Here is a 22,631-nt window from a genome sequence, read left to right as displayed (position 1 = left end):
CTCTTGCTAGAAGTGAGTGTTGAAAGACGAAGGGACAGGCAATGTGCTTCTGGTGCCAAGGAGAGAGGAGGCAGCATGCTTGCCCCAGAATAGCAACAGCCGTAAATATGGTCATGCTGCTCCTCCACTCGGAGACCCAGATCACATTCCCAGTACCCAGTGGGGCCATTGGCTGCCAGGCATTCAAAGGCTTTGATAAAACATTTGCAAAAGTAGCTGTGGTTAAGAGAGACTTAATTCCTGTCCTGATCAAGCTGACATCAAGCAAAAACGGGAGGAGGGCATATGGTCCCCAAGCAGAGAGTGTTAACTTCTTGGGCCATATATTAAAGCAGCAGCTGACTCAGTGTTTCAAGATATGGGAGTGTGTTCTGCGTGAGAGCTTGCTGTTATTTGTGGCACTGACAGAAGCATGCAACTCCTTGCATAATGAAAAGCAAAGACTGAAAGGGTTCTTTCTCTGTCTCTAATATTCTCTTTGGTGTTACACAACCATCTGTGGTGGAAGTACCAAAGTGTTAACACAAAATGGAGTAGACAAAACCCTCTCAATTTTCTAGGTATCTCTATCACTAATTTAAAAATGCTTTCAAATGAGAGAGCACCAGTGCTCCCCCGCCCCGGGGGTATGCAGGAGTATGCATGCCCCTAAACAATGTGTGATTCTTTGTACTTTTCTCCATTTACTGTTTTTATTTTTCCTGATTTGAACTATAAAATGGTGGGAGTACCCCTAAACATATATTTTTTAGATTCAGGTAGGTAGCCATGTTGGTCTGACACTATATATATATATATATATATATATATATATATATATATATATGTTTGTTCATGGTATGAGCTTTCGTGTGCATGCACACTTCTTCAGATACCATTTTTTTGTTAAAAGAAAAAAAGCACTAGAGAGCACTATATTTATCCACCATGCACAAATATTTCCAGCTATCTTTTCAGGTGGCTGAGAAATGCCTGTGAATTATAAATTCTAAAAAGATAAAATATATGTCTTTTTAAAATATCACCACCTCCAATCACTAACTCTTCCTTTGTTTTGATTTTTTTTTTAAAAAGAAATACAACCTGCAGTAATCAGAAAGTTACAGAGCATAGCTGCATTGACTTTGGAGCAATGATACATGAGATCAGTGATACATGAGAAAAGACAACTTTTTTGACAACTTTTTTGACAACTTTTCAAAGGGCAGGCTGCCTTTATTTTGGGGGTTTTTTTTTGGAAGAGGAAATTAGTCTTGTGAATAGCATTTTGGCTATTGATGTCAAATGAATTCCTGGTTCAGCCGCAGACTCACTGAGGGGCCTAGACATGTTTTCATCTCACCTATTTGGAAAATGAACATTCAGCAATATTGTTGTAGAATGGGCAGGATAAGACGTGCTTATCTTCCTTGAAACATATGTGCTCTTAGCTACAAATTGCAAAACTTACTGATGGCATGCAATTCAAGTTTTTGACTGGATGCAGTTATGATGCAGTCTTGCCCATAAGCCTTGTTATCTCTCTTGTTTGTCTTTTTTTCCTTCTCCTCGTCCATCTTCTCACACTGCTTTGGTCTCCTTTGCTCTTTGGCAATGTTGCTGGCTGTTACATATGGAAGGAAATCGTGGGTGGACTTCCCTCCACTGCCAGAAGTATGCCTTCTGAATCACAAATAGCCCCACATAGATATCTGGATGGCCACTGAACCGGATGGTGGCCTTTGAACCGATCCAGCAGGGCTTTTCTCATGTTCTCCCTCCTTCTTGGCTCAGCCAGACACATGCCGGCATATCTCCCCCATCCTGACTCAGGTGGCTGAGCTGTGCCCAGTGGATCCCAAACTGGTATTAATCCTGAAAGAGGAGTGTGGTGAGGGCAGGACCAGAGGGAGTGGGGGGACTTAGGCTGGATTCTAACCCTGTTCAGCTCTGTCATGTGACCTGGAAACCCAGCATAAATTAAGCCAGCAAAAAAGGTGGTGTAAATTGAACAATAGAGTTTGTATCTGGTGTAACTTTACTCCAGTTCCTGGGAGTATCCTGGCTGGCCTGTGCTGGAAATCAGGATGCTGGACAAGATAGACCCAGCAGGGCTCCTCTTCTGCGAACACACAATCAAATAAAGGCATTGGATGCATAATTCCATCATCCCCTACCTGACAGATGAAGCTCTCTTAAGCAGGGCTTTGGCCTAAGTGGGCATCATTGTTGGACATAGCCAGGGGTGCCAACTTGAATAAAATATTGTGGGGGCTCCACATAATGGGGTGCCAACTTGAATAAAATATTGTGGGGCCCCACATAATTGATCACATGACCTAGTGCACACAAACCATTTGCATGGGAATGACATACCCTCCAACATTTCTTTGTTGAAAATAGGGAAGTCCCATTCCATAACGATAATTTTACTATTTGTACCCCACACATCTACTTTGGCCACCTCATAAGAAGAGAAGACTCCCTGGAAAAGACCCTGATGTTGGGAAAGATGGAGGGCACAAGGAGAAGGGGATGACAGAGGACGAGATGGTTAGACAGTGTTCTCGAAGCTACCAGCATGAGTTTGACCAAACTGCGGGAGGCAGTGGAAGACAGGAGTGCCTGGTGTGCTCTGGTCCATGGGGTCACGAAGAGTCGGACACGACTAAACAACAACAACCCCACACATCTTCCTACTGGGTTGCCCAAGCCACTCTGGGCAACTTCCAACATATATAAAAACATAATAAAACCTTTCAAAAAAACTTCCCTATATAGGATTGCCTTCAGACAGCTCGGGGGGTCAGGTAACTCCATACTCTTCAAATTTTATCCAATGAAAATAAGGACATCCTAAGGAAGAGTGGGACATTCTGGAATCAAATCAGAAACTGCGACAGCTTCTCTAAATCAGGGATGTCCCTGGAGAATAGGGACGCTTGGAGGGTCTGGAATGCCCATTAACTTGGTGGGGGCCCAGCCCCCTCAAATATTTTATTGTGTTAGCTCCTATGGACACAGTTCATTCTTTCTCAGAGGGAAAGATGGGGCAGATGCCTCTTCTGATAGTGGATGAACCTGGGTTTGCTCTCCCTCTCTTCTCCTGCTAACTTTCTTTTCCCTGGTGTATAAAAGAATGTATAAAATATTCACTGTTATACAATACAATACAATACAATACAATACAATACAATACAATACAATACAATACATATGATAAAATGTTTTCCCTTTTGGGTTTACTTTTCTCTATGTAATTTGAAAAAAAATAGCTAGATGTTCTCTTGAGGATTTTCTGCTTTGCTTCTTTCTATGCTGATATAATAGTCTACTGTGGCATTGCTGAATGCATGTTGTTATTTCAGACACATGCTGTTGTCTGTTCTATTAATTTCTCCCTCCCATTCTCACACAGGGCACACAGTCAACGTCATTCTCACTTACAAGTCCAGGGTTTGTATTTTCACTGTTTCTTTCTAACTGGATATTTTTAATCCAAGGAGTCTTCAGTAAATGCTGCACTAATCTGAATTAGCTAACTTTCATTTGCAAATGAAAATGCTGATTTGTGGTGATTACATTTTAAATAAAAAAAATTGTGGGATAGTGGAGTGTTTTGTCCTTTTAGGTAGCTCTGATTCTTCTGTGGACAGTATGATTTTAATATAAGCATAATAATAACACAAGCAACAGGAAAATCACTTACACAGTTCAATGGGGTTTCAGTGGGAGAGCATGTAAACAGAGTAGATCCATGAATTAATTTAGACTGTCACCCTAAATGAGTCGTTTCAGAGCAGGGTGACTCCTAGAGATCATAAATGTTTTCTGCTGAGTTGCTATACAAATTGAATTACAATAGTAACTTCTCTCATACGGTTTTTTATCTAATTATAATCACGATGTTTTAGTTTAAGAGAACATGCATTCATTTGTCTGGTTAGGCAGCCTGCAATCCTTACCAGACTTTCCAGGAAATATGTTACACTGAACTTGTTGAGACTCATGAGGAAACATGTATAGGATGACTCTGTTTTTGCTCTTCTGCATTTCTAAGATGAAATGCAATCTAAATTTGAAGCTTTGCCATAGTGAGTACAGTAGTTGTTAGGGATGTTTAATTTTTTTTTTTTAAAAAAAGAAGGCTAGGATAAAGTAAGATAAGAACAGCAGAATGCATTTAGCATTAATGTAATTTCATTATAAATCTTTTTTCAATTGTAGTCTTTGAAATAAAATCTCTTTATTAAAACAAAATGTAGCAATCCCCGTATTTTGTACTTAGTAATCAGATCTGAGGCTCAATTCACACAGGCAGCAGATCTGTAGGTAAGATGTCCAGTTTTACATACCACTCTCACATTGCAGATATAACAGGACCTTATGTGACTTGCCGAGATTACAAAGCAAGTGTGTAAGAGAGCTTGGAAAAATCCCAAGCAATTGCCTGGCCACTCTCTTAAAGGCAACTACACACGAGAAAGTCCTATGGGACCCAGTGGATCTCACTACTAAGTATATTTAGGACTTGAAGGGTAGAGTCTTAACTTTGAATACGGACAACTAGGAAACTGGAGTACGATATTATGCTACTTAAGTCATGTTATGCATCACGAGGGATACAAAAGTTTCAGAATAGCAGCTAAATGGCTTTTGTAGTGTATTTGTAAGCCCTGCTGTTGTTTCTCCATGTCCATCCTTGTATTCCCCTGCTTCCAGATCACATTTTCACATTTATGATTTGAGTGGAGCAGTCAGTAGTAGTAAAAGTAGTATTTTTTTTTCTTTTCTGAATTGTGACTTATTAAGCTCCTAGTGCAATATGATACCACACAATATGACAGTCCAATTTGTACGGCACTTCTGGTATTAAATTGAAATGGTTGCCACCTTTGTTGCCAAGGAATGAGGCACTGAGGGAGAAAGCACTGCCCTTATGTCCTTAAAGAGAAATCATGATTGCAGGTGTCTCCAATTTGCTCCAGAACTTCGGTCTGTTCATTACGCTAGACATTTGTTTTTGTACAGAATTATGGACAACTGGGAATACAGGAAGCACCTTCCAAAATGGCTGGGGATTCTTCCCCAGGAAAATTCCCATGGGAAACATGGGAAAAGAGCCAAGCAGATTGCAGATTCCACACTGGTCAGTGTCATGTAGAATAAAGATGTGTTTGGAGTTGCAGGGTTTTGTTGTTGTTGTTGCTTTACACATATACACATGATTCATAATTATGTCACATAATATAGTTTATATGCACATTGGGGGTTTCAAGTAAAACTTTCCTCGTTGTGTGTTTCCCATGCATTTTAATATATGTATTATTGTATTATGATTTTACATTGTTGTAAGCCACCCTGAGTTAGAGGTAGATACAAAAATATATGGATTCAAAGAGCATATAATTGGTTAACAAAAATGAAAACTCATTCATTTTGAACTTCACACAGATAAAAACCCCCCAAATCCCTTCCATTTCCCCAACCATTTCTCGAAATATGGAGACCTCTTGTGGTCATTCAGGGACATGTTGTTTACTGGATGCATGTTCATCACTCCTACAGGCTGTGTGATTTCTAGAAACAGCAAGAAATCTCGAGGGATCTTGATAATAGACAAGAGTGTACTTCATCAGAAGCTGTTTCTTCTCAAAGTAAGTTAGTGCCACAATATATGTATTTGTCTTTAAGGCAGGGATGGAGAACCTATGTCTCTCCAGGGGTTGTTGGACATCAGCTCCAGCTAGCATGGCCAGTGGTCAAGAATGATGGGACTTGTAGTACAGCAACATCCAGAGGGCCAAGGGTTCCCAATCCCTGTTTAAAATTGTTGTAGAACTCTTCCTTTTTCTGGCTATGTTTCTATAATTTATTCATCTAGATTTAATGTGTCTGATTAGGGATACCCTTGCATATAAATATAAATATAAATTCTGTTTCTTACAATGCAATCCTATTCATATCTACTCAGAAGAAAGCTTCATTGACTTCAATAGGACTTACTCCCAAATTAATTCAGTACAGGATTGCAGTTTGACACTCTTATTAAGGAAGTTGGCTAATCTGGAGTTCCATCATCAAATTTTGGTCTTGTATTTATAGATTTTGCATCACCATTTTTCACTTTCTGAATGTTGCCCTTGTTCAGAACATCGGTAATAGCCAGATGTAGACAGTGTATCACAATACATCCCCTATTGTATTTGCTTATAGTCTATTTAACATTACTTAACATTGCCTTTTCTTTTCTTTTAATTTTCTTGAAGGGCTCCCCACCTTTCTTTATAGGCTGGCTATGGTAGCCGACAGAAAATAAAACATCACATCTCATGCACACAAACAATTCTGCTCCCTAGGTTTTAAAACATATTTATTTTTGTTTGTAATTTCCACCCTGCTGTCAGCAGTGCACATTTTATTTGACATCATTAAATGCATGCTAATACTGAAATATGAAAAAAAATTATATGCAACCATCTTTGACAAAAGCAAGGTAAATTAATCAACATGGACTGTAATGAGGAACCATTAAAATTCAAGGAAAGAGTTTAATCAAATTGTAGAAGTGAGGAATGGAAGGCTGAGCTTGCAAGGGATTAGTGTAGCCTCCTGTGCTCTCTTTAAAAATCTTCTCTTTGTGGAACTTACCTCCTTTCTCAACATGTGAAAATCAAATCAAATAATTATTGGAGGGTTGTCTGGCAATCAGGTTTTTGCTGCCTCAAATTTAAATTCTTGACTGGAATCACAATGTCTTGCCTTCATTTTTATTTTTTATTTTTTGCAAATTAGAAAATAGGATACAAGAGAACCCTCTTCCAATTCTTTGTGTTCTGCATTTATTAGGTTCCCTCTGTTGTTGTTGTTGTTCTCCCTCTGTGGCTCTTTTAAATCTCCCTAGGTTCAAACTGATGGCAATTTCAACACTTCTCCCATTTCAGGTTCCAAGGGAGTCTAAGGGCATCGTCAGAACAGCAGCTTCATCTGTCAGCAGTGAGCATGCTCAGTCCATGGAGCAGACTCAGTAACGACGAGAGAACAAAATCTCATAGGTAGAATCTCGGAGTGGTGAGCTGAGCCGAGAGAAAAGGTGAAATGGCAGAAGAGAAAGAGGACCAGGCTGCAGGGGAAATGCCTCCAGCTGAAGTATATTTGAAGACAGATGACAAACTGATCCTCTATCATTGGACTCAGTCCTTCAGTTCCCAAAAGGTGAGTAGCTTGTGTGGCTGTTTCTAAGAATGTCAGATTTCAGAACCCGGACAGCTCCCTCTGTATGTTTTGCCCACCTAAAAGGTGGTTGCTGGGTGTGGACACTCTGTTTATCTAAATGCAGCTGTAAGAATGCATTTGGAGAAGAAAGCAGGCAGAGGGGAGAGTAGGGAAAGGGGAGCCCAGTGTGCTTCATAAACAGGCCTCAGAGCCCTTACAATTGTCATAGTCTAGGGATAGCCAATGTGGTGCCCTTCAGATGTTATTAGACTTCAATTCCCACCAGCCCAAGCCAGCATGGCCAAGGGTCAGGGATGATGGGACCTGTAGTCCCAACAACATCTAGAATGGACCACACTGACTACCTGTCATAGAATTTTATTCATTTTAAAACAGTTAGCTGTTTCCAAGAATAAATAAATTGAGCAGCAAAAGGGAGAAACAATATTTGCTTGCTCCTTCATACATGGTTTTCTTTACAGAGACCACAGAGTGCACTTAGGAAATTAATGGGTATCATGTTGTGAGCATGTCCCTACCATAATCCACCTGCAATGTTGAACCAAATTAAATAGTATGCTACTCATTTTCAAAACAGCAGCAGCAGCAGCAGCAACAACAACAAATTAATTAATGTTATATGTATAATGTTTTAATAATGCTGTTAGTTTCAGATTCTTCATGTGTATTTCCAAACTATTAATAGGAAATGTGTATTTTTAATAGGACAGCTGTAAATCTTCAACAGGAATGTTCATATATATTTTTCAGGTGCGTTTGGTGATTGCTGAAAAGGGACTGAAATGTGAAGAGCATGATGTAAGCCTTCCACTGAGTGAACACAACGAGCCTTGGTTTATGCGTTTAAATGCATCTGGAGAAGTCCCTGTACTTGTTCACAGAGAAAACATAATTTGTGATGCAACTCAGATTGTCGACTATCTTGAAGAAACTTTTGTGAATGGTAAGAAGAGTACTGTGGTGATTTTTCGTAATGTAAATGTTGGGTGTGAGTTACACCTTGCTGCATCAGGATTTGTTTACAGGTGCCCAAACGATTGCCTAAATGTTACCGATTGTCTACAGATGCCCAAATGCTTCCAGGAGGGTCACATAATGTGCAGTTTAGTCCTTGTGGCACACTGAAAAATGGGGTTAGGAAACTTTGTGGGATGGGTTTGGGATAAAAATTATAGCCACTCTTTGACATGGGTTATGATTTTATTACTCCCATCTCTCTCATAGTCCATTTGCCCATTATTGTCTACTGTGACTAGTAGTAGCTCTCTAGGGACTTTGGCAGGAGATTTCCCTATCAGCTGTTTCCTGATCCTTTTAACTAGAAGCAACAGGGATTGAACCTGGGATCTCCTGCAAAGAAAGCTTGTGCAGTACCACTGAATGAGGCAATAGTGCTCTCCCAGACACGGGTGGCGCTGTGGGTTAAACCACAGAGCCTAGGACTTGCCGATCAGAAGGTTGGCGGTTTGAATCCCCGCGATGGGGTGAGCTCCTGTTGCTCGGTCCCTGCTCCTGCCAACCTAGCAGTTCAAAAGCACGTCAAAGTGCAAGTAGATAAATAGGTACCGCTCCGGCGGAAAGGTAAACTGCGTTTCCGTGTGCTGCTCTGGTAAGCCAGAAGCGGCTTAGTCATGCTGGCCACATGACCTGGAAGCTGTACGCCGGCTCCCTCGGCCAATAAAGCGAGATGAGCGCCGCAACCCCAGAGTCGGTCACGACTGGACATAATGGTGTACCTTTACTGTTGCCTGAAAGCATGAAGGTTTGCAACTGAGCCTTCTCCAATCACAGTATTGCAGTGACTAAGACTTTAAACTTTGATCCTTCAATTTTGTTCTCACCATAGTCTTTGTAGATCTATCTATCTATCTATCTATCTATCTATCTATCTATCTATCATCTATCTAATTTTTCACCCCAGAAAACATTCCAAGGCTGATTCCAGAAGAAGGGAGCATGTACTATCCCAGGGTTCAGCACTACAGAGAGCTCCTGGATTCCTTGCCAATGGATGCCTATACACATGGCTGCATTCTACATCCTGAATTAGCAGTAGATTCTATGATCCCAGCTTACGCCACAACTAGAATTCGTAGTATGTACCATTGTCTGATGAGAACTCTGCTTGTGCAGTGTTAGATAGAATGCTTTAACTCTATTTTTGTGTGTTTATCATTAAACTATTTCTGTTGACAATAGCAAAACCATTTTTTTATAAAAAAATACTGTTTTCCATCAAATTAATTATAGTGTATTTAGGGGTTAAATCTGCATCAGTGACAGAGAGGTGTTTATACTCAAGTATGTCAGATATTGGAGCAGGCAGGCAACACTCATTTGGCAAGTTCTTAAATCAAAGAGTTTCTAACTGATATGTTCTAATATATATAACTGTACTGAAGTATTTTGATGGACGTGGTTTATTAGCTTTTAATGAGCTCATTGTTGTTTCTTCAGGCCAAATAGGCAATACTGAGTCTGAATTAAAGAAACTTGCAGAAGAAAACCCAGATCTTCAAGATGCCTATATAGCGAAGCAGAAACGTCTTAAAGTAAGAATGGACAATATCTGACAGTCAAAAACCCAACTTAGAATGCTACTGTTCCTTTGGATGTGATATTAATGTGATATATTTCTTGTCATTGCATGTATGTATCTTCAGAAGAAGTCAAGGTTAAGGGGATTTTTTTTTTTGGTAATAACTCTGCTTTTGCGGCCACACTACTTGCTATTACTGTTGCTTGTTTGTTCTATACTTGTTTTGGTGTTGTTATGCAACCAGTAGTGGGTTCCAGTTTTGCTCACTTTCTTTCCAAATACTGAGCATTGCTGCTGGTTCCTGAGAGGGGCAAGGCCTGGAGAGTTCAGCAGAGTGTTGCCTGGTGATCATGCCAAACGAACACTCTTGTTGCTGCACCCACACTGCACTCCCCATATCTTGCCCCTCCACCTCTCAGGAACCAGCAGCAACACTCTGTGTTTGAAAGTCAGGTGAGCAGTGCCATTCTAGCTACGACACTCCACTGATCACTACTGGATGCATATATGCCTGGCTTATGACACTATACTATGCATGCTTCCTCAGAAGTAAATCTCAATATGTTCAATGGGGCTTACTCTCAGGAAATGGGACTGCAGATTAAATATACAATCTACTTATTTTCCTTAGTCTAAACTGATGGATCATGATAACATAAAGTATTTACAGAAAATATTGGATGAGCTGGAAAAAGTTTTGGATCAAGTTGAGACTGAGCTGCAAAGAAGGAATGAAGAGACTCCAGGTAGGAAATTTTCATATTTACTTCTTGGTCAGTGCGTAGCTGTCTCAGTTAAAGCATTGCATGTTGTTCAATATATTGGCACTGTGCATCAGACATTTGATCAGCACATGGAAAGTTCATTTTAAAAAGAAACTAGTTCATTCCAAGCACTGCAATTGGTTAAGTCAAAGGTTCCCAGTGTTTTCTTGTTTAAGCACTTTTGTTGCTTTAAGATTGAAGATTTAGAAATGCAAGTAAACAAACAATTTAATGCCTTTTCCAGGAACAATCTGGGACTGATGGCTATTTGAGCATAATAGAGAAAACAGTGACAGAAACATAAGACCCAAGGTCCTTCTCATCCTATTACTTTTTATTAGCCCCTAACTTTTTTTTTAACCTTCATTCTGATTAGAAAATGGACACCAGCCTTGGCTCTGCGGTCAGTTTTTCAGCTTGGCCGATGTATCCCTTGCTGTTACATTGCATCGACTGAAATTCATTGGACTGGCAAGGAGAAACTGGGGGAATGGAAAGCGGCCTAACTTGGAAGCCTATTATGACCGTGTCTTGAAGAGAAAAGCATTCCACAAGGTTTTAGGACATGTCAACAACATATTAATCTCTGCAGTTCTTCCAACTGCATTTCGAGTGGCCAAGAAGAGGGCACCAAGGATTTTTGGCACCACTCTTTTGGTTGGCTTCTTAGCCGGAATTGGGTATTTTGCTTTGGTGTGTCTCCGGAGGAGGTTTCCCAATGTGCTGTCATCCATTAGAGCAAGGCAAAGTTATCTGTAGATGTTTCTTGCCAAACTGTGAAAGGACCACCAGTTACACCAAGGATGTAATGGGCCACAACATTGTTATATATTAGTACAGGGGTTGCCAACATGGTACCCTCCGGGTGTGGTTGGACTATAACCCTCATCAGCCAACTCTCATGGCCATTAGTAAGGGATGATGAGAGTTGTAGTCCAGCCACATCAGCGGAACCATATTGGCTACCCCATATTAGATTTCTGCTGCCACACAGGTACTTATAGAAATGAAATCTTGAAGAAAAATGAAAGAATAGCTTGGATCTGGAGTATTGGGAGCAGCAAACTATGGAATGGGACTTCCCTTTCTACGGCTAAAAAAATCTCTCTGGATGGTTGAGGGACACTTCTCAGCAGCACAGGATGGGGCATAGTGCCGGAAGAAGGTTGGATTACCCAAAGTTGTGGGAGGGGAAAGGACCATACACATTGCACAAATGGTGCTCTGCTCATGAAATGATTTGGGTCAACTTCTCATCCTCTCAACTCATGCTGTTCAGGAGGGCATTTGGAGCTGCAGGGGGGGTAAAATAATGGTATAATCTCCAGGCTTCTCTCTGCTTCCAGTACTCAAGATTCTAGCCAATATAACTTCCTTTTCAAATTGTGGCTTATATGGCAATATGCAGTTGGAAAGAATACACAACCCCCCTCTCCCATCTCCCTCTCTCTTAAAAGCCATTCCTTAATATTTTACTTTATGTGGTCTTTTGGCAATTCAACATTTGTCATCATTCAGTGTGATCAGCCCTCTGCTAATCCACCACTTATATATTATGTAAATTTGGGCCTTCTAAAAATGAGGAGCTTTACATCAATTATATGTTGCACCATGGCTGGATTAAAGCACATTTTCCTAAAACACCAGTTAGTTGAATAAACTTTGTCAGAGCAGCATACATTTAAATCACATTAGGGAAGCACATGGAAAGTAGATTGTTGTTAGGAACATAGCAGACGGGTTTCCAAGGCACAAATAACAGTTAGGCACTGGACCTCTGTGGATTGCCCATTAGGAAGAGACACCTTGATGGAATTTGTGCCTTGATTATTCTTCGCACAGGAGTGTCATGCATCATCAGTCTATTCTGAAGCACTGTGCATCATGCATTGGATATTGTGAGTGTAAATTAATAGGGGTGTTGCTTTTCTTTTAATGTAAGCATATTTTTTGTGCCTGTGTATGAATGTAGCCCATAATGTGCCTCAGAAAATGTCCTCTCCACAAATATAATATCTTCAGAAAACACACACGCATGAATTTTTAAACAGATTTGTGTCCAATGAACTGTATTTTGCTTTCTGATTAAAATTGGTTTACCAACCAGCAGTTTGGTTATGAAGTCTTAGTAGTGTGGGGTAATTATATTTTAGATCTGGAAAGGGTGTGAAGGCTATCTGGCATGGGGGTTTGATATCCCATGCTAATCCTACTCAGAGTAGACCCATTGAAGTTAATGGAAACAACTAACTTCGGCTGATTAATTTCAATGGGTCTTCTCTGAGTAGGACTCAGTTGAATCCAACCCTGGGACAGGATCTTCTGTTTTGTGGCGCAGGTCTTCCAAATATAAGGAAGGGAGGAGCCCTTATTTCCAGAGGACATCAGAAGAAGCCACTTGTATTACCAAACCTTTTCCCCTGGAGGGGGAAAGCGCTCACACTTGCCCTGCTGGTCAGGAAATATCCACTGGTAGTTTGGATCCTAAGCATAGGTTCCTGGTACTGTTTGTTGGATTGTGAAACCACCAGCTGGATCATTGCTCTGGAGTTTCTTAGTGTCCCTTGGTTTGCCCCATCCTTGCTATCTACTCCCTTTTCCAGCTTCTTTTCCATTCTTTAAGGATTTTAAATCCACATTGTCCAGTAGTACCAAGTGAATAATTATGGTGGTGTTGCAATCTTGGTTTGCAGGGATGTGACTTCAGCTCAGCTTCTTGCTTCCATCATTACACTTCGAACTTAGCCTGCTGTCAGCTGTGTGAGCCTCCAGCTTCACCGCCCAGCAGCTCTCGCTGGTCTCTAGAGAGTCTTGTGGCTTGAGTTGATGTTTGGGGATATACAGTAAAAGCTCTTTATGCAGTGTTCAGTCTCTGGTGGCTACTGCACACATGTGCAGGTCTTTATCTCATATTGCAGTCAGCAAGTGGTGGTGATGATCCCATGGAAGAGGGAGGTACATAACCCTTAGGCTACATAAATAAAGCAGGTTGAACCAAGATGCACTGTGTCAGAGGTGGCTGTAGGACAAATGATTTGTTTTGAGTAAAACAAACCCAGATGACTCAAGGAAAGCATGCTGTGTTATATGATACAGGGAAATGCAAATACCTCCCTCCCTCCTGGAGCAAATTTGATTTCGAAAAGAGTTCATTTTCAGATCCCAAAATTGCGTGGTCAGTCTGTATGTGTAAAAACCAAGAGAAAGTTTTCTCAGCATTTTTACACCAAACCTTTTTGTTCAGTACTGCATGTTCAGTTGCACTAATCTTTGCTCTAACAAAGGGCATTGTTAAGGCATGACACCATATATTTGTTTTATTAGGCATCCACCCTCCTTCCAAGGGCTTTTATAACCTCCAGAAGTAAATATCCCCAATTTCGATATGGGAATTATCCCCAAATATAACAGTAGCCTCATAACAACCTTATGAGACAGCTTAGGTGGAGAGATTGCAACTTTCCCAAAGCCACCTACAGATTTCATAGGTAAACTTAGGTTATGGTTACCAGATTTTTTTCAACGAATCTGGGGACACTTTTTTTTTTGAAGCTGAGTAGCAACAGGGAGTCAGTAATGGGGATGGTGAGGCAAAAGACCCTGGGCCCAAGCACACATTCATATTGTATAAAGGTGCAAAGCCCTTCTTTCACACCCTGTGAAACATAAATGCGCAGAGTTTTTAAAAAACTGGGCAATGGCCACCTGCCTGCAACTCCTGAGCCTCCCCTGATCAGTAAAACAAAGGGGGAAGGCGGCAGGAGATCTGTACTGCTGGATGTCCCCGGTTCCCCTTCAGCAGTGGCAGCAGCAGTGGCAGTCAGCAGCCCGGAGCCAGCGCAGTTGGCTCTGGCTGGCTTCAGGAACTGCTTGCTGCTCGCTGCCATGGTGCCCACCAGTTTGCCTCCTGGAAGTCCCCATATGATGTGTCTTGAGTGCAACACATCATATGGGGACTTCTGGTGAGGAAAAATGGCGGGCGCCATGGCAGCAAGCAGCAAGCAGCTCCTGAAGCCAGCCAGAGCCAACTGCGCTACCAGGCTGGCTCCGGGCTGCTGAGGCTGCCACGTTTTCTGGGGACAGATTTGCAAAATCTGGGGACATTCCAGGGACGGAATTTGTCCGGGAAAGATTTGCAAATCCGGGGACTGTTCCCGGGAACTGGGGATGCCTGGTAACCCTAACTTAGGTTTCACACACCCAACCCTACCACTTTAGTTTCTTCAACTCATCAGACTTGACTTTACTACATATGCTCTGCTTTTTGGAGCTCCTCATCCTAGACAAACCTGCTGATCATGCCAATGGCCCATGTAGTCCAGCATGCTAGTCTCACAATGGCCAGCCAGATTCCTTTGGTAAATCTGCAAGCAGGACACAAGCACATGGCTGACAAAGAGCTGCCGAGGGAGCTGCAATTGGAAAGGGAAATCTGAGAAGTCGCAGTGCAGGCAAGGCAATGTCTGACTAAGTTTACAGAGAAAACTTTGGATCCCATCCCGACATTTTCCAATTGAATACACTAATGATTAGAATCAGAAAAGGAGATAGGATTTAGCTATTTTAAAAATCCCGCTCCTGACAGCTGTTTATTTCATTTTGGGCTAGCTGGTCACATATCCTATTCCATTCTAGGTGGGCGGGCTGCGGTTTGGCTGGATTGTCACTGTCAAGTGACATCCTTTGGGGGTTTTGAAAGAGTCCTTGCTGGCAGACCACTGTTTGTCTTCTTGTACTGCAGGCACACAGAAACTGAAGCAGCAGAAAGCAAAGGCTTGAGATAGGCTGGGTATAGCGTTCTCTTTCCATTGATGAGCAGTGTCATGGCTCATGATCCTGGGACCTTGCAGTGTGTGTTACCCAGCACAGTGTCGTCTTCTTTTTAGGCAGCCCAAGAGCACGAAGCCCTCTTATTTTTGACCCAAGAAAGACTCAGGACATATTTTTAATGCTTTATTAATACACAATTCTAAAGCAATATGGCACACACACACACACACGTACAATACTGAAGCACAAATTCTAGTACTATACATCCGTTAACAACCCATGTGGTTCCTCTAGAAGGGCAGAGGCAACCATGCCACAGGTTTTGTCAGTCCGCATAAGGCTCCAATTGGCTTCATCTCACTGCTGTGACACCTTTCTACATCTACCTTAGTAGGATAGCGTTTCAGCCAGCAGGGCTCACTTAGAGCTGTTCAAGGTCCTGTATTTCTTGGCCCTCTATATACCAGGGCTTCTGATCAGGTTTACTTAGGAGAGAGCACCCCAGCCTTTCCAACTGGGCATCCTGTTCTGTGAGTGCTTGAGGTTTACTTGTGTAGTTTTAGGACCTTCCCTATTTTTTGGTGATTGTATTCTTTGCAAACTTTTAAACATTTAATACAGTATTTTAAATTGTTGTAACCTTCTCTGGGACCTGACATCATCATCATCATCATCAACATCGCCATTATCATGCAACAGCTGTGGGAAACTGCCAGTGTTGGCCATGGATACAAGAGCTGACACACAAGACCATACTGGTTTTCAGCCAAGTCAGCATATAATGCAAGAGTTGCCAACCTTTTTGGAGCCCATTTACAATCTGGAGAAACTGTCATGGGTACTGCACAAGCACTGCAGCCATTACTATCTCCAAAATAGCCTCTCCCCCATTGCAATTAGGCATGAGATAGCCTTCTTTTGGCTACAGTAAAAGGCTTTTTGGAAGCCTAATGCAGCGACCGGAGGATTATTTTTGGCAGTGGGAGTGGCAGTCACAGCTGCAGAGGGGAGAGTTAATCATTCTCATCTGTGAGTCCCCCAACCCACCACTGTCCTGCAATTAGGCTTGAGAAAAGCCTTTTATTGGTTACAATGGGAGGCTTCTTTCCAATGTAATCTCAGTGTGGAGGGGCACATAGGCACCACATGCTAGGTTACATACTTATTTAGATGATAGCTCAGTCAGTAGAGCACAAGACTCTTAATTTGAGGGTTGTGGGTTTGAGCCCCTCATTGGGCAGAGGATTCCTGCATTGTAAGGAACTGGACCAGATACCCCTCATGGCCCTTTCCAACTCTACAATTCTATGAAGAATCCATCTCCACCATCTTCCTTACCAAATGACCAAAGTTTCAAATGAAGTCTCAAATGAAGTTTTGTGTTGTGGACAGTGGTTCAAGGCACAACAATGCCTATTGCTTCATATTGTACCAATAACTGGAAAGCATTTCTAATAGTCATACAGTGGTACCCCGGGTTACATATGCTTCAGGTTACAGACTCTGCTAACCCAGAAATATTACCTCGGGTTAAGAACTTTGCTTCAGGATGAGAACAGAAATCGTGCTCTGGCGGTGCGGCGGCAGCAGGAGGCCCCATTAGCTAAAGTGGTGCTTCAGGTTAAGAACAGTTTCAGGTTAAGAACGGACCTCAAGAACGAATTAAGTACCACTGTATATGAAAATGGGCCAAAACAATAACAAATATTATTGATACTCTTCAATGCCTGCAAAAGGGCAGGACTTAGTTTCACATGAGCAGTCCCTTCACCAATCACATCTCCAAACTGTTCTAAAGGAACTCACCAATAATCTAGCATTTTCCTCTTTCTTTCAAAGGCCAAATTTATTGGCATCATGCCTTTCCTCGGAACTTTTTGAACCCTCCTAACCTCATCTAAAGACATTAAGAAATTAGTTTTGACGGGACTAAATCCCAGATGGAACTAAATTCCAGCCAAATATCAAACACAGAGAAACTCTTGTTTCTTAAGTAAACATTTGTTGCCTAAAATTCAATAGGATTGGAGTGTTAAATTCTTGAGTGCCTATACCCATTAATTTGAATGGGCCATTGTCTCTGTAACAGTTGTTATGGAACCTGATGATCAACTCACAAGGTACCAGATGTAATCAGGGAGGTACCACCCTGCCAATTTAAAATTACTGTCAACACCGAAATGGCAATTCACTTGCTGAAATTTCTGGTTACTATTTCATAGAAATAATGATTTAACAATATATTCTGAGTCTCTGCTCAGTCGCAATAATGAGAAACACTCTTTTCTTTTTTTTATTTGGGAAACATTTGGAGGCAGTAAGAAACAGATGAATATAATTTAACTCCATGACCCAGTTATTTTGGCAAAACTGATGAACTGGATATGCTCTGTTTGCAGAAACATAGTTTAATTTGACCACACAACACTGTTTATATGTAGCATCTTTCCCCTCCAGTGCTAACTGGCTTTAGTTGGAAGTAACCTTAGTTATTTTCAATGGACCTAACTTCCGGAGAAAAGCCCTTATGAATGACTGAAATTTTGCTTTAACATTCTTGCTAATATACTGCAGTGAATCAGCACTTACTGTATTGTAACATTCTGCTATACATATGCATAGCAGAAACTCTGGAACTGGACAGCCACAATGACACATCATAGTGATGTGATTCTGAAATGCAACATTCAAATATTATCTGCTATGGCAAATCTACTATTTGACTATCAGTAGTGAAAGTGGACACTTCATGCGCCCTCTCTCATGCTTTCTAAATCTGTCCAGAGTCAATTTCCTTCTGTGTTAAGGTGTTCACTCTTCTGAACGGTGAAAGTTAATTCCTTGGGTGTACAATGTCATTTCACTTATCGTGACCTTTACTGTCTTCTCTGAAAAAAAAAAATAATACCACCAGATGGCAGTGTTTTCCAAGTCTACATTTGCCGGAAAGCTTCGCAGAATTTTGGGACCTTTTTAAAAGCAGCTGCTGATGTTACTTTCTCCTTGTGTTTTGAAAATAGATACAGGGAAGTGGCTAGGGAATCACCAAAGCAATACAGCACATCTTCATAAAGGCATATAGAAGTGCCTCTTTGTGGCAGGTCAGATCAAGGCAATTCATTAAAAGAGTACATTAATTTATCAAGAACATATATACAGGTTGGTCAGGCCTGAGCCATCTTCCAGTCACAAACAATAACAAGCAATAGGAAAAAAGAGAGGAAATAAGAGTAACTTGTGTCCTTAATCTCAACAGCAATGGGCTTCTTACCTTTGGCTACTACCTCTCCAGCTAGCCATAAAGTTTCTTTCCCTGCTCCTACGGCCATTTTTGTTCCACAAATGAAGGTCATGTTAAAAATTCTTGTGGACTAGTCACTTCCCATCTTAGCTGCAGGGCTGCAAAATCATATTAACAATAACAGGGCAGTATCGTTTGGAAGCATAAAGGTGGGGACAGCAAGTGAATTTCATGGCTAAGTGCAAGCTAAGACATTGATCCAACAGCAACATGCTCCCTTGCCCTGCTTCCTTTTGAAGAGTGGGCAGGAGGCAGCTCTTAATATGGCAAGTGGGTAGAGTCTCCAGACTAGGCAAGCAAACAGGCACTCTTTGGAGTGGGTTGAATCTCTGAGGTTTGTTTGCACTGGTGTTGGCATTTTCATGCCTTGGGTGATGGAGGTAGGGTTGGCAGTGACTCAGTATCCAACTTACTTTGTTGCTTCCCCCAAAGGGGAAGGCTCCTCAATGCCAGGGGAAGCAGTAGTGTCTCCACTCTAGTAGGTGCCTGGCTAGAGGCATCTGATATCGCAGGAGCAGAACCCTTCACTGCAGGGCTGGATTTAGGTTTGATGAGGCCCTAAGCTACTGAAGCTAATAGGGCCCTTTATATGTCCAGCTGTCCTTTGTGAACAACAAATTGTTACTGCTTTTTGTGTTGAATATATGCTATATGGGATGCGGGTGGCACTGTGATCTAAACCACGGAGCCTAGGGCTTGCCGATCAGAAGGTTGGCGGTTCAAATCCCTGTGACGGGGTGAGCTCCCGTTGCTCAGTCCCTGCTCTTGCCAACCTAGCAGTTTGAAAGCATGTCAAAGTGTAAGTAGATAAATAGGTACCACTCTGGTGGGAAGGTAAACGGCGCTTCTGTGCGCTGCTCTGGTTTGCCAGAAGTAGCTTAGTCATGCTGGCCACATGACCCGGAAGCTGTACATTGGCTCCTTCGGCCAGTAAAGCGAGATGAGCGCTGCAACCCCAGAGTCGGCCACGACTGGACCTAATGGTCAGGGGTCCCTTTACCTATATGCTATATGGTAATTTATGGACCTAATAGGTATCTAAAGCCTTTTGCACATAACAAAATATGTATTTTATCCAAGTTTTCCCCCCCTTTAAATTTTTTGGGGCCCCCCCAAGAAAGTGGGGCTCTAAGCTATAGTTTGTTTAGCTTATACATAAATCTGGTACTGCTTCACTGTCAAACCTCCTCTGTATTTAGCTCCTTACTCTCTAGTTAAACTGTTCCCCTCCTTGGGCTCAGACATGTACCTCGGTTTACAAATTTATTCTGTTCTGGAAGTCTGTTCTTAAACCGAAACCATTCTTAAATCGAGGCACACTTTCCCTAATGAGGCCTTCTGCTGCTGGTGCCCTTCCACCGTTCGGATTCTGTTCTTAGACCGAGGTAAAGGTCTGGTTTTGTGGAGTTCGTAAACCAAATAGTTTTTAAATAGGGCTTAAACTGTTCTTAAACTGAGGTACCACAGTATTGGGGTCCCGCTCTTGGCTCCCCCAACCTTCTAGGGCTCTCCCCCAGGGCATCCAGCTCCAACTCTTGGAGGTCCTCCCACTGTTCTCCATGAGGCTCATATCACATCAGGCAAGTTTTGAGGGTGTCAGGTGTACTGAAGTGGTGTGCCTGTCACTTGAAAACTATGTGGGGATGATGTCAGTCCACAAATCAATCACTTAATCCAGGTGTGAGGAATTGTTTTGAGCTGGAGGGCAGCATCCTGATGTGGGAAACTTTCCAGGGACACCGTGCCAGTGATAGGTGTGGGGTTAGGTGCAAAAGTGGGCAAAGTAATAGATGTGACTCTTATCCAGCCATGCTGAATTCAAGTGGTTTCTACAAATTCCACCTCCCCCGCAGCATCATTGGAGTGTAACAACTAAAATGAAAAGAGATATTAAAGAACCAAAACTTTCTACCTGCCTGTGCCATGTCAGAATATCGTTCTGGGCTGTTTCATGTCACTTTCACCCCTCTTGTAGGTTAACATTTAAGGACAAAGCCATAACATTTCTTCCTTTTTGTTAAAAGTTAAAGAAAAAGGACACAATATGTAGTTTTGTGTGTGTGTGTGTGTGTGAGAGAGAGAGAGAGAGAGAGAGAGAGAGACAGACAGACAGACAGACAGACAGACAGACAGAAACAGACAAAAAGAAAGACAGAGTGCTGTCTTTGGGGGAATTGTCAAAGCCACCAACATCCAACATCCCTAATTAATCAATTTTCAGTGATGGTAAAACATTCAGCGAGACACAGAACATCTCCTGCTTTCATAATCAGATCTGGAGCATGTTCACGCAACTTCGTTTCCTCCCCCCACCTTCTGAATTTGCTTACAACAAGCCTGAATGTGTCTGGTGATGGTATTTATACCATAAAGTACAGCATCACATGAAAAAAGCATCCTTTAAAAACATCCCAGTTGTTTGTAATTCATCAAGAGCCACATAATAGTCTCTTTTAAAAATGGGGATTGCATGGTAAGCATAGAACTGTGATGCTTTTAACTCATTTAAGCTTTGAACACGGGCATCATGTACTGAACCAAACTTTTGGAACACAGAGTTATTTCTTTGGGAAAATGACTCCTTTTATAAAGAGTTTGTGGAGTATGTTTAGGATTGTCTCCAGAACAGCATCATAAATTTTGTGTTTTGTGTGTTTTAAGACAGCAGAACGCTATAGTTTACTTTAGCTTTTTTCCCTAGACCTCTAATCTCTATAAATGGGAGATTTCAGCTGTCAAGAGAAATCCTGTAGTTTATAGCTTTTTTTAAAATTTGTACTAGCAGTAGTCATGCACAGAGAGAAGGGCCTTGATTTCTTTGTAGAGAGATCCACTCAAAACTTCCAGGAAATGCTTGTGAGAAGAATATCAAAATAAATAACGGCACATTGCTAAAGTTTCGGCAAAAGTTTCAGCATGGAGTACTTAACAGCTAACAAAACAAACAAAAGACTTTAAAAAAAACAAAAACCTGACACAATCCCAAGGGATACATTTAGCAATACATCTGGTTTGCACCCCCTGTTTTGAATTCACTTCATGCAATGCTGGAGAGTATTCTTTGTACATGAGAGGCTTTATTACCCAATTGCCACCAGTGGTTTTTTTAAAATAGATATACTAGGTAGTGTCCCAGCTCATTTGCTTGCCAACCCCGCTGCCATTTCCCCAACATTAAGACCATAAAAACACAAGAAGGGCTTGTGAGATCAAGCCAGTGGCCCATGGTCCACCATCTTGGTTTCACAGTTGCCAACTAGAAGTCTGTGGGGAAACTGCAAGCAGGGGATTCAAGCACAAAAGCACTCTCCCCTCTTGTAGTTTCCAGCTTCTGGATTTTGGAAGCATTTCTGCCTCCAACTGTGGAAGCTGAGAATAGCCATAATGGCTAATAGCAACTGATAGCCCTTGCCTCCACAAACCCTACATTTATACCCTTCCCACTCCATGTAACCATGATGCTTATTTTTCTTGGCCTCTTGGGTTTTTCTCCATGCAAATCCAGGATTGTGATGTGGCACTACAAATCTAATGGGGGCTGCATGATGACAGCCTTACATTTTTATGTATGGAGGAAGATAGAGTTCAGGAATGTAGAACCTTTGGCCCTCCAGATGTTGCTAAAACATGTTTCCCATCCGCCTTAGCAAAGATGGTCAATAAAAATACCACCTAAAAACAAAAACAATGAACACATGGTAGTCAGTTTCCGTTACTGGGCTTACAGGAAAGCCCAGCTGGAGATGCCATGACTTTTTTCCTGGCAACACAGGCACACAGGAAGTCTGCAGAGTGCAGACCACTTTAGAGAATATAGTGTTTCTGCCCACCCACCCCTCAATCTCTGCTGAGCAGTAGCAAGATTCAAGGGAGCTTAACTGGTGTTTGTGCTTCCTTGGGGGAAAATGAGGCACAATGGACACTAGCTTCTTTATGAAATATTGCTTTGTTCACACATATTTAACCTGAGTTTTTATGGAGAGAGACTTCACAGCATTTGCATCTGAAGAGTTGCATGTTCTACCCAGCAGTATAGCACTGG

At 41.7% G+C, this 22,631-nt stretch overlaps 1 protein-coding gene and 1 long non-coding RNA gene across 2 annotated transcripts in view; one reads left to right on the top strand and one right to left on the bottom strand.

The window, feature by feature from the left end:
- LOC308481379 overlaps window positions 1-22,631 on the bottom strand; it is a 916,155-nt gene that overhangs the window by 162,776 nt on the left and 730,748 nt on the right. The window lies entirely within an intron of this gene.
- On the top strand, window positions 472-12,624 carry GDAP1 (ganglioside induced differentiation associated protein 1). Its single transcript, XM_081013568.1, has 9 exons — window positions 472-560; window positions 3,398-3,435; window positions 5,548-5,636; window positions 6,924-7,194; window positions 7,966-8,158; window positions 9,137-9,310; window positions 9,673-9,767; window positions 10,386-10,500; window positions 10,895-12,624. The coding sequence occupies exons 4-9, from the start codon at window positions 7,078-7,080 to the stop codon at window positions 11,275-11,277; spliced, it is 1,077 nt and encodes a 358-aa protein (XP_080869694.1). The 5' UTR covers window positions 472-560; window positions 3,398-3,435; window positions 5,548-5,636; window positions 6,924-7,077; the 3' UTR covers window positions 11,278-12,624.

This window comes from Podarcis pityusensis, assembly GCF_964106645.2.
Source record: "Podarcis pityusensis genome assembly, chromosome: 7".
In the NCBI taxonomy this organism is placed as follows: domain Eukaryota; kingdom Metazoa; phylum Chordata; class Lepidosauria; order Squamata; family Lacertidae; genus Podarcis; species Podarcis pityusensis.
This window is presented reverse-complemented; position numbering and strand designations above follow the sequence as displayed.

Bases quoted from the DNA above. Each gene is read 5' to 3' on its own strand.
- GDAP1 (XM_081013568.1), top strand. From the start codon at position 7,078: ATGGCAGAAGAGAAAGAGGACCAGGCTGCAGGGGAAATGCCTCCAGCT. The intron at 8,159-9,136 runs GTAAGAAGAGTA...TTTTCACCCCAG, and splicing joins TGAAGAAACTTTTGTGAATG to AAAACATTCCAAGGCTGATT. The intron at 9,768-10,385 runs GTAAGAATGGAC...TATTTTCCTTAG, and splicing joins CGAAGCAGAAACGTCTTAAA to TCTAAACTGATGGATCATGA.